The sequence below is a fragment of the Scophthalmus maximus genome, chromosome 2, assembly GCF_022379125.1.
Source record: "Scophthalmus maximus strain ysfricsl-2021 chromosome 2, ASM2237912v1, whole genome shotgun sequence".
Classification (NCBI taxonomy): Eukaryota; Metazoa; Chordata; class Actinopteri; order Pleuronectiformes; family Scophthalmidae; genus Scophthalmus; species Scophthalmus maximus.
The window spans coordinates 12,082,309-12,094,933 of record NC_061516.1 but is presented as its reverse complement, the minus strand read 5'-3'; the positions used below and the strand labels follow the sequence as shown (position 1 = coordinate 12,094,933).

At 40.0% G+C, this 12,625-nt stretch overlaps 1 protein-coding gene across 4 annotated transcripts in view; it reads left to right on the top strand.

Annotated features, from left to right (window-relative positions):
* gabra3 (gamma-aminobutyric acid type A receptor subunit alpha3) overlaps window positions 1–12,625 on the top strand; it is a 79,542-nt gene that overhangs the window by 57,538 nt on the left and 9,379 nt on the right. For 2 of the 4 annotated variants that reach the window (XM_035626803.2, XM_035626805.2), the window contains exons 5-9: window positions 223–443; window positions 4,025–4,107; window positions 5,676–5,828; window positions 8,162–8,314; window positions 10,953–11,158. In XM_035626803.2, coding sequence (XP_035482696.1) covers window positions 223–443; window positions 4,025–4,107; window positions 5,676–5,828; window positions 8,162–8,314; window positions 10,953–11,158 — 816 coding nt within the window. The remainder of the gene's footprint in view (window positions 1–222; window positions 444–4,024; window positions 4,108–5,675; window positions 5,829–8,161; window positions 8,315–10,952; window positions 11,159–12,625) is intronic. The other 2 variants (XM_035626804.2, XM_035626806.2) reach the window with 1 other exon arrangement.

Below are 12,625 nucleotides of genomic sequence, written 5' to 3'. Positions count from 1 at the left end.
ATACTCTGTCACACATCTCATTCTGTTAAATGTGTAATAAATATAATTTCCTCATTCACTTGCCTCTACCGATTGAATTACTAATTAATTGATTTTTAAAATGTTGGCAGTGAAAAGGTTCAATGAGTACAACTGGATTTGTTCCCTCTTTGTAATCAGTACCATGTCCCAACTCTGTAGACTGTTATCTTGCCGACTAATCCTTTGCACTCTTCCCCTCAGGAGTACACCATCGATGTCTTCTTCCGTCAGAGTTGGCGGGACGAGAGGCTTAAGTTTGATGGGCCCATGCAAGTTTTGCCCCTAAACAACCTCCTGGCCAGTAAGATATGGACTCCGGATACCTTTTTTCACAATGGAAAGAAATCCGTCGCCCACAACATGACAACTCCCAACAAACTGCTTCGGCTGGTTGACAACGGCACACTCCTCTACACCATGAGGTGAGCCACCTGCTAGCATCTGAATGAGGCTGTACCTTGACACTGTGGTGCTTTCAGCTAAATGCCAATGTGCAAAAGGAAAATGCTAATCTGATATTTTCAGTAGTTATATATAACATGACCGGTTTACCTAAAAAAAACATGAACCAAAATGGATAAGATAAATGCCCCCCCAAACTAACCAAAAACTCTAATGCCAAGTGTGATACTCCACCTCTCAAAAGTATATCAAAACTACTAATACTATCAAAATCTAAAGGACGAGCCCCCATTTGTAGCTACCCGGCTCAAAGGAAGGACAAAATGTGGAGACCACACATTACGCAATAAAGTAAAACTTGATTTATTTAACAAAACTAACTTAAACATGACCAAGAGAGGAGAGAGCGAGAGGAGACGACAATGATTATCACTGACCAAATCAATAGCTTTTAGCAGTGGAGCGCCCCCCACTGGTAATTGAACACTTCTGATACTGAGTCCATCACATTGTCTATCCAAAGAAACAGTTGCGATGGAATAGTTCCGCTGAAAACGGTTGCCTGGCGAGCCAATAATAACCTAATGTACAGTAAATTGCTTGTGTACGCCTAGTTTTCTGCTGAACTGAACATAACAGCTTGAACAAAGCAACAGACAGAACATACCACTGAACTGAAGACAAGGACAGAAGCAGCACCAGATGTAACTGAGTTATGAAAGCCGATGCAGGATTGTGCAACTACTTAGTCAATGACAGTAGGAGTCTTGCAACTGAAAGAAACTAAATGATTCAAATCAGCCTGTGCTGTGAATGGCTCTGGTCTGGACTTGTATTGGCCAAATTGAAATGTATACCTGATGGTGGTGTTGGATGGTGGTGTCAACGTTTATTCATACAATTCACCCTGAGTGGAGTATGAATATCTGTACCAAAATTTCATAGCAACACATCTCACAAGTTGGTGAGACCTTTCCATTTAAAAGCCCATATGTCGGCCTCAAACCCTCGGTGCACCACGGATTAAAACTCGTGTTGCGAGGAGCTGATGCAGCAGCTATTCGATTCATTTCATCAGTCCGAGTGTCAGACTTCTAGCCAGTCTGGGCCGCATGTGTCTCACACAGACAGCTCAGAAAATAATCACTTGATCAAAGGCTTGCGACACTGTCATGCCTAAAGTACACTGCAAATAGCATCAGCCACAGAGACAGTCAAAGTCAGTGAATACTATTATCTACACGACTGGAACAAAAATAATTCCCTGACTTCAACTCAAATGATCTCTGAATCTGTCCGTGAGTCAGAAGCTTTGCATCGGAGCCGTGAAACAGCTTGGAAGGAAATATGTCTATAGTGGTCCCCCAGAAGGTCAGTATTGATTTTCAAGGGTGAAAATGAGCTTCATTTTGTGGTTCTACATGAGTGGATTTGATGTGGCCAGCATTTGCAAGGCCAAGAAAGACAGAGCACTAATAGAGTATTACAAGGACAGCTGTGTTTACGTCACCGAGTAAATGTGTCGTAAGATGATAAGGAGATGAAGCAGAGTGGGATAAACCACCAACAGACAAAACACAATGACATTTTTGAACCAGCTCATTGACCATCTTATGTCCTGTGCATTTCACCAATAATGCATTTCTGGAAGCACTATCTTTGGTGTTGCATTTGCAATTGTGTTTATTCAAGTCATGTGGTTAATTTTTAGTATTAAAAGCTACAAATTATTAATTCAACAGTCTCTGTAGAAAATTCAATACAACAACAATAATAATATATTGTTAGAGGTACAGGGTAACACAACAAAGAAGAGACAGATTATTTAAATTTGCCCTAGCACACTTCACAGGGCCTCAGAATAGAATCCGTCTGTTGTTATAGAGTGTTTAGTGTGACGTACATCACCACAGTACCTCGTGTTGACTGCCACTCTTTAATAAACAGCTGCTGAGATTCATTTAATCAGCATGTCTACAGCATCTGAACTGACAAATGCTGTGAAGGCCTCCGCTCTGCAGGATTGCGTCATTATTTTTGAATTGAGGGAGCTGGTATTGTCTGCCGGTGGTGCTGCAGTCCTGCGTTTGCAATTCGGTTTCCTCTGATAGAGAATATCGATATGTGGAACATTTGAAATTCTAGTTAAAGACAGTGGTGTATATTTTTAGTTTGAAGTTTGTGCAAGAATGCATTTACGAGTCATCAAAAACAACAATCGCACAGCCATATTTGGCAATATCCATTTCAGAGAGATTAAAGCATTTTTATCTTCAATAAAAATCCAGAAATGTTGTGCCAATATATCACGATCTACAGGGGATGAATCTTGACCGACTTATCCTGCGTCACCATGACGTCGACACCACAACTACAACAACTATGCCCCTTGGCATGAATTGTGAAATTTAACTGAACCTTTAACTTTTCATTCAGTGACAAATTAGGTTTAAATTCTGAACTTTCATTGATGAAAAAAAATTGCTTTGCAGCTTTCCATCAACCTCAGCTGTACTTTGTGTTCAGCATCTAATCATTGCTAAGCGCTGCTAACAGCTACAGGCTCTTAGTAACATTTCTTTTATACTTACTAACATTTTGCCTTATCAGACCATTTGCTTTGTTGCCTTTGATCAAAGCAGTTCCAACTCATTTTAAGATTAATTTTGTCAAACAGATGTCAGTTTAAGTGCAGTGTGATATACAGCGGTGTGTTGCTCACACGTGATTTATGTTGTATCCTGTTAATTTGCGTAGTTACTTCGATACTTATCAGTAATGAGGCAGCACCAGAGAGCAATGGAGAGGGTGGAGAACAATGGGCGCACAGGGTTGTTGCAAGTGCAACACAAAGAGCTCATTAGAAACAGTTAGGTCTGACAGTAGAAGTGGTCTATGATGCTGATGTGGTCCACGAGTGGTCTATGAGTTTTATTTCTTTGGCTGCAATCATTTTTTATTCCAGTGTTGTAACATTTTACAACGTGAGACCAGTTCCATTTCGGAATTAAATAAATTTCTTATAAAATAAAAATAAAATACTGAACATACCAGGCGATAAAATATATACCCTTATCTTATAAGCATTAAACTGTAGATGCATACCAACCTACATTCCGTTTGCCTGACAAACTACTATTAATCAAAAAACAACTACATTTACTTGCTCAGATGTTCTGCTCATTTCCCAGTTGCTCAAATAACTCAGTTTGGGATTGATGCCTGGACTATAAATGTTTTAACCAAAATACAATAACCCGGTTTGTGGTCCATTTATGGGCGACTCAGTCCACTGCAGGATCATTTTATGGGCTGTGGCTTTGTTTGAACTCAGCAAATTTAATCCCTGTGTAGATTAAACATGCATGAGTGAAATAATATGCACCATTCCTCTGTTTACATAGAGTGTATTTTGTGGCTGGGCTATGTCTTACCAAATCGAATAAACTCTGGTGCTCTCTGGAGAGTTTGTGCCAATGTTTCTTGATGAGTGATAAATACACTGCCAGCAATTCTGACAATGAATTGTAGCTCTGTATCTGAACAGCCGCCTGCACCACACTGCAGCCTCACCAGTGAAATGTTGTCTGTCCCCTTCTAGGTTGACCATTCATGCCGAGTGCCCCATGCACCTGGAGGATTTCCCCATGGATGCACATGCCTGTCCTTTGAAGTTTGGAAGTTGTAAGTTAGTTCAGACGGTCACAGCACAAAGAGAGCTGGATAAAAATTTAAAAAAATTACGGCAGAAACAGTGGTGACTTTTCTCTGCAGGTTTCAGTAGCTCTCCGACACTGGCAAAACCGAGGAGGACTCAAACTGCGCTCTCACCTAGGAATATGATAAGCAGGGGATAACTGTCAGGCTTAGAAGTGTTTCTTGTAGCAACAGCAAAATTATTCAACCATCAGCTTGAAGTGAGAGCTCCCTTGATACAAAAAGGTCACAAAAGTCTAAGTTTAACACTCTAAACTAGAAGAAACTAAATGTATTTCTGGCATATGGACTAATACTAAATTAGTTACAGTATACGTGTTGTTCCTATTCCATATGGTAAATGGACTGTATTTATAAAACACTTTTCTTCTACTATTGACCTAAGCTCTTTACATTAGCAGTCACATACACCCGCTCACACAAATGTTCATACAGCACTTCTATACACAGCACTTTATCTGTTACATATCATTTACACACTGGCATTAGAGCCAAGCGGACTGTAGGAGCCGGGGATCAAACCACCGACCCTCTGGTTGGTGTACGATTCCCTCTACCGTCTGATTAACAGCCGCCCACATATGTTGGCCATTCAGTCACAGGAAATTTTAGTAAAAGAAGATTTAGAAACAGCAAATCCGTAACATTATTTTGCCAGTATATCTTTGTTATTAAATAAATAAATAAAACCCTAACTCTTAGACAAGATTATACAATCACGCTCGTAGCTCTATGAGGCTGCCCTTGGGTACAGTGTTGCGGTTACTGTACATACTAATGTTTAGCAGGTAATGTTTACCACGTTAAGTGTGTTTGCTGGCAAACATTTGCTAATTAGCAGCACTAAATACAAAGTACAGCTAAGCGGGGCTGTGATGTGACCAAAATCTACCATCCTGATATCGTTACTACTACCTTTTCTTGATCGAGGAAATTGGGGTCATGTCTTTGCATTTGTCCCAGGACCAGCCTCTCTTTTAGGTAGGAGCTCCACGTTTTTATCTAGTCCTTCTCCCACTCTGTTTCCCGTTCACTCACCTCCATGCTTGTTTGTCTTACCCCTATGTAAATTTCCAGCCTGCATCCGTGTCATGTGGAGAGACACGAAGCTCCGTCGAAATGAAAAAAAATATTGGTATATATTGATTGTGTGATTTTTTGGCACAACAAAATAAAGGTTGAAGCATAACATGAAACAACAGATATTTGTTAAACTGTTACTGTATTTATCGCTGTACGCCGGCAGAAATGACCTGAGTTTTGATGCTATTTGGATAAATTAAATTTTGACCTGATGATGATGACACTTTGAGATGACCAAACACTTCCAATACATCATCTGGAACCATGAATATCTATACCAAATTTGTGCTCAGCTCAATATTTCCTAATGATGACTTTGCCACAGCACTTTTTTTAACAACAATGTCTGTCAGTTATACAGCACGGACAGATGAGAAAATATTGTTTTAAATGTTACAAAAAATAATCATAGAAAAAATGACCTCACATGTTACTTTCTGTCGGTTGCCCAGATGCTTACACCAATAATGAAGTGATCTACCTGTGGACCCAGGGCGACGAGAGGTCCGTCGCCGTGGCGGAGGACGGCTCGAGGCTGAACCAGTATGACTTACTGGGACATGTTATTGGCAAAGAGACCATCAGCTCCAGCACAGGTAGACTAGGTGCCAGCTTCAAGTACACACTTTGCACACTGTGTTGGAACGGGCAAAAGGTGAGGGGCCAAGAGTACCAAACACCGCACTGAGCTTTTATGGCTGCAGTGTACACAGGCTGGTCAGCTAAGCAAAAAGTCCACAGCACTTTGACAGCTGTGGTGGACACACCAAGTTCTATTCAAACAAAATGACTGTGTCCTGGGATAAAACTCTGTATACTGGCCCTTTGCGTTTTTTCAAAAATAACAGTCTGCACTTTTCTCCAGTTTCTGCCATTTTAGATTCGGCTTGCATTATCCGGGTCCTTGATGACTGTTATCAGTTTTTTGGGAAACTATCCAGCATATTTAAAGACATACTATGAAGAAGGGAGCCAGAGGTGAAAGCCTCATTTCCATCCTGTTTTGGGCTAAGAGCCCAGAGTCGACTTTATAAGCAGAGTTAAAGGACAAATATGCTCGCCCATACTTTTGATTACATATACATTTGATTCTCCTCAACCAACATTGCAGCTGAACCATTTTAATCTTTCAAACACAATCACATGATTTTTTCTTTATTTTCCCATTGAAGGACTTCATGGTGGCATATTCGAGTATAAACAAGAAAATTCACAGTAACGTATAATAGAGAAATCCGCTCTCTGTTTTTTATAATATATGTAGTGTATTGGTAGTGGTCATTTAGTCAAGTTGATTTTGATAGCGATCCAACTTAGATAACAGATTTAAGGTAACAGTGCAAAAAGGCGGGATCAAGTGTCGAAGTACAGATTACTGCAAATCTAGGATAAAAGGTTGCTTCAATGGGGCAGTAGGTAATTATTGAAAGGGAGCCTAGCTTACAACTGAGCCACACGGACTTTCCATTTTGAGAGATTTACCCTCTGCGCTGATGCCGTTTGCTCGTGTGGCTCTCGGGAGGTGAGCGACAGAGTCGCAGATCTGTCCGGCTTCAGTTGTGTTTGGGCCGCACAATGAAACACTTTGTTGGATGACACTCGTTTCGCCAGGACCGAGAAAATGTTTGAAAGCTGTTGAAATACTGGAACTTGTGAAACTCTTCGGGCAACACTTTCCTTGAGCACATCATTATTGTTGTGATGTTTGGTGCTTTGAACTCAGTCTAGCAAATTTCAGAGCAAGTTTTTTTGGAAGAAACTAGACCAAATAAACTCTGACTAGATGTGAATTAAAAAGCGATTCTTTTCGTACAATTGCGCAGCTCATGGATGTCGGAAAATCATTTCTTTCAAAATTTTTGAATAATGGAGTACAGTGAGCCAAGGGAATGGCTGGATTTGGGCCAGTTCAGCTCTGGTTAGAATCTGCTCATGAAAAAAAAACACCTCAGGGAATGAAAGTCTGTTCTTCTCATATCTTTGCAACACAGATTACAGACATGGCAACGAGAGCTGGTGCTTAGGGGGAACTGTGATTTTTGTCCATTCGCTGCCGCCAGAGACGAAATAGGAGCTAAAGGAAAATGTTTCATTTCAAGAGTTTAGAGTGATGCATGCAGAGGTTGTTGTTTTTTTACAAAAGCAAAGTGTAAGTATGCGTTTAAATAGAAACTCAACTGAAAAGGTTGTACTAAAAAAACAAATGGAAATCATTTTTTTAAGCAGTTTTTGACATCCATCACTCGCCTATGTCACACACGGACAGGATCCAGTTAATTAAATATATCAGTCCACAAAGATCCTGCACTTTTTTTTTCCCAACTCAAAATCTATGTATTTTTTTTCCTCCTACACCCTAGGATAAACAAACATTGTTGTTAACATGTTCTGAACTTTTCAAATGGACTCTGATGGAAGTGGTTTGTTGACATTTTGAAAGGAGCAATGTTGGGCAACAGCATTTATTCGTAGCTTATTTTCAGTGCCTTTTTCTGTCAACGTTTGGATCTGGACTCAAGGTTCTTCCTCTAATGTGCTGTGTGGTACAGTATGTGAGGAATAGAGAGGTTGTCTGTTTGCCATCACAATCACCAAATCTGCAATGATGTCATCTGTCATTTCTTTTTCTTTTATTGCCACTCTTTCAAATTTTACTTTCTATGCTTTCCAAGTAGTCTCAGGTGAACCTGAAGTGAATGAAGGGTAGTAATGTGTCTTTGAGCACATCAACCATTTTTATATGGTTTAATGGTTCTTGTAAAAGACTGAATACAAACCGAGGAGTGACACTTTGATAATGCAAGCCTACATGGGAATGGTACAACTGTAGTAAATCAGACTTTGAATATTTCAGCTCATGCTGCTCCCAGATATATCAATAATTATGACCCTGTGTGTTTCTCTCCATTTCTTTCTGTGTTTCCTTCCTCTCCCCCAGGAGAATATGTAGTGATGACGACATATTTCCATTTGAAGAGGAAAATTGGCTATTTTGTGATTCAAACCTACCTGCCGTGCATCATGACCGTCATCCTGTCTCAGGTCTCCTTCTGGTTAAACAGAGAATCGGTTCCTGCTCGCACTGTGTTTGGTGAGTGCCATCTGGTGTTTTTAATTCCAATTTATTTTTAAAAGAATATGCACTAAATGATAATTTAACAGATGAGACCAGTCGTTGGAGCTTAAACACAAAAACATGTACAACAGAGCTGCAGTTGTTCACATCCTCAGATTATTCAGCAAATTGCAAAACAAGTGGATGGTTAAAAAAAAAAAAAGGGGGTTTCCTCTTGAAAAGTTCTCCGTTACGTGAAACCTAGCTCGGTGCATTTAGGTGCACATGGGTATGAATGAGTAATTATATTTAGTCCCAAAGCTTTTATCACACTATTGATTCGTGCCTGCTTGTGTAACTGCAAAAACACTAATTAAACAGTGGGAAGAAGGAAAGTTGGAAAGTCTGAAATGGGAAAAATGCAGCAGGCGATCTAAAAGCTGCTGCATCTGTCAAAGAGGATGTTTGGCTACTTTGTCAACAGCCAGCCTGGTTCAAAGTGTTATTACTGAGCTCTAGTTGATTTAGATAAAACCAGGCATGTCAGATAATCCCACTGAGGCTACCATGCACTCTTAATAAGGGTCGGATCACATGTTTCTGTTGGTGGAACAAAAAATGGACGAAGATCACCACTTTTTCAAACAGTGTTATTAAAGAGGGAAACAAAACCTTTAACCAAATCCAACCCCTCTTATCGGTATTGTAGATTTTGCAAACGATATGATGAAGGATTTTATTTTAAAAAGATGTAAACGGCACAAAATCCATTTGATTTCATGTGACATTTTCCCTGTTGCATGTGCCACCTCATCGTGTTATCCTCCCTATATACTGTGAATAATAATAATAGGTTTTGCGGCATAATCTATGAAAGAGCCCCTGACCTGTGTATGTTGAATAATTATCATTTTGAATTGGAAATGAAGCACGCGTTCATATACGAGGTAGCACACACAGCGCGGCAGACGTTTAATAACATCAGCCAATTCCCATGCATTCTAAATAACCAATGTTCCTCCTGTTCGCTACGTACCCTCAAGAACATTTCCCCCCAGCACAATCATTTGAAAATCATTTCAGTCACACAAGAAACTCTATTTGTATGGAACAATTTCCTTCACACAAGGAGAAAAGCTGTAATCAGTGTCATTCTCTGGGTGGGATGATTGAAAGGTTTACTGTGAAGGACACAGCTCCCTGAAGAATTCACATCTCGTATTTTCTGTTCTCACCGTCGATGTGATAAACTCAAATGCGGATCTTTCAACCGAGTTCTTCTGTGTTCATCCAAACAAACCAACAGCTAAACTGATTTATCATTCTTGTTCCCTGGTTGATTTTCAAGTTGTATTTTGTAGGTGTGACTAAATAAATGTTGACAGGTTATTGGGTTTAAGAGCCTCATATATTTAATTTATACCTGCATTTCATTTAAGAACATCCTCACTGAGCAGCCTCATGTCCTAAAACCAGACATAGCATCCCTTATGTTGGAATGTAGTCAAGTTATGCAAAGTACAGGACCTTCAATCTCCGTCCTTTAAGTGGATAGTTAAGCATCAGTCTTTGTGTCACAAAATCGAATTTGTCACCCGTGGCTCACCGAAATGAGTTGACCTCTGTCCTGCAACAATATTAATTCTTAAAGTCTGCTGTGGTTCCATTTTTCATCAGATGACAAATCTTGGAACAGATAAGTCTTTATTTGTACGTGTTCGGATGGATGGCCATTGTCCGAGCCATATTCAAATCCCAGGAACACTAAATGCAAAAGCTACGGCATGATCTGTGAAAGTTTTGAAGGTTATACATCCGTCGATTCATTCCCAGATTAATTAAGTAGTTGGACGTCTGATCTTTTCTTCCTTGTTGTAACTCAGAATTATGTTACCATCCTGTACATATTAACCTGCCCTAAATGTATGTCGGTCAATGGTTTCTCTCTCTCCCTGTGTGTGTGTGTGTGTGTGTGTGTGTGTGTGTGTGTGTGTGTGTGTGTGTGTGTGTGTGTGTGTGTGTGTGTGTGTGTGTGTGTGTGTGTGTGTGTGTGTGTGGGGGGGGTAAAGGAAATTTCAGCTTTTTACGACATGGGCCTTATTTCCATGGTAGATAATACACAAATTTTTCACTGCAGACATTTTAGACCTTGCAACCCAAGCAGACAGCTTTGCAAGAGTTGGACTGGTTTCAATAAAAGTATACAACCTGAAACATTCAGTATAATGGTTCATTCCATTGAGAAGCTAGTTCCTGAACCTATAAGACTGACCCGGCAAACTCGCAGTGTTTAATGCACCACTGAACTGTGTTAGTCTGGCTCAACTTCCTGATTTCACGCAGCCGATTATGTAAAGCCGAAGCCCTGCAATGCAGTGAACCGTAATGTTTGGATCATAACTGTTAACTTTTTAAAGCCCAGTAGAGTGATTTACATGATTGAGCCAAATTGGACAATTTTCAACTCGTCTCCACCGTTTGTTACGTGGCCCTAGTGGACGCCGTTTTAGAGCTGCTCGCAGCCTCCTGGTTGTGTGGAGTAAAACGTTTTACTGCAACTCTGCAGATCATTTTTTGCAAACTTTGACTCGAGTTGTATAAACATGAACTTTCATTTACGCGTTTACTGGAAAAACAGAAGCCGGTTGCTGATCTTTTTTTATTTCATTCTCAGGGGTCACCACCGTCCTAACCATGACCACCCTGAGCATCAGTGCTAGAAACTCCCTCCCCAAGGTGGCCTACGCCACGGCCATGGACTGGTTCATGGCCGTGTGTTACGCCTTTGTCTTCTCTGCCCTGATTGAGTTTGCCACCGTCAACTACTTCACCAAGCGCAGCTGGGCATGGGATGGGAAAAAGGAGGGCATGGAAATAAGGGTGAGTGATTCTTCTTTGAAACCGTTTCATATTTGGGAGAAAAAAATTTAAAGGACAAGACACGCCTGCACTTCGATTTCATAACAGCGCAACAACATAAAAAAATCAGCTGTAATCCAAAAAAAAGTTTCTAAGAAGGAGTTATTCTCTTCTGCTTATTTTCTTTTCCTGCTTATTGAAATTAGAGATTTTTTTTCCCCGTCTTTTGCTTCGATTAACCTTGTTAAAAATGCTCCAAGACGCTTAGAAAGGGAGCGAGAGGGCAAATTGCACTTTGGAAACATTGGGAGAAAATTCCTTGCTCAACGCAGCCTGGAGTACTCTGTAAAGACTATAAAGAGAGCTTTTATTTATTCATTAACAGCCAAATGGAACAGGGACAGTGGGGCGGAACAGTGAAAGCAAAAACAGAGGTAAACTCCCAGAGACACTGGCCCTGATTTATTATGGCAGCATATGTTCAAGTCTCGTCCTAAAGTCGGTGTAGGCTCGTTCTCCCAGGAAAAGCTGGCAGCCTTACGTCTCGTCTGCAAATAAGAGGCACACAGATTTAAAACTGAGCGTGCATTTCCCTTTTTTTTTTTTTATATAATCACCTGAAGCGGACATTTTTATTTTAAGCAGGACATCTGATAATTCACAGCTCACAGATCTTTACTTTGTCAAGAATCTGATCTGATGTGGTTTTGTTTATGAAGATATAAGGGAGGAAAGTAGAAAAATAGAGGGTTCAGAACATTTGACTATTTCTGTGGTTCTATTATTTGGAGGACGCAGGAGTCTAAACAAGATACTTTTCTATGAAGTTGCGAAGAAGTCATGAATAAAAACTGATGAGTGTCTCGCGATAGCCGCAGTGCTTAAATTTACCATGATTTCTTTGATGTTGTGTGGCTGATCACATCAAATGAAATGGATTGGAAGCGAGAGATGTATCGGAGCACATGGAAGCGATGAAGGAAAATAAAGCACTTGGTCCTGTGCCGAATGTATGAAATATCCATGTTTCTTTTGATTCATTGATTGGTTTAGCTGCACCATATACACTTCAGAGGGGCAAATGAAAGGAACAAATGCATTGTTTGCATATGGATTCAAAATACGACAGAATCGAGTGATCACATTGTGGCAATGCTGACTATAAAACATACATCTGCTGATTTATATCGAGTGGTTTGCTGCCATGTTTTTTGAGACTATAGTTAACAGTCAGTAAATTTGCATGGTGTTGAGAATATGTCAAAGAACGGTTTAAAATTAGAATTTTATTATTTATTTTTACTTTTAATTTGCAGAACTATATGTAGATTTTTTTTCCCGAAGGCACACAGATTACTGAAAGAAAGAAAGCTGGCAAACACTAAGATGTATTTGCATTAAAAAAAAAAAAAAAAAGAGTTATACCTTCATGCTTTTTCTTTTCGTTTCCTCTGTTTGACCAGCTGAAAGTGTCATTGAGTTTTAGCA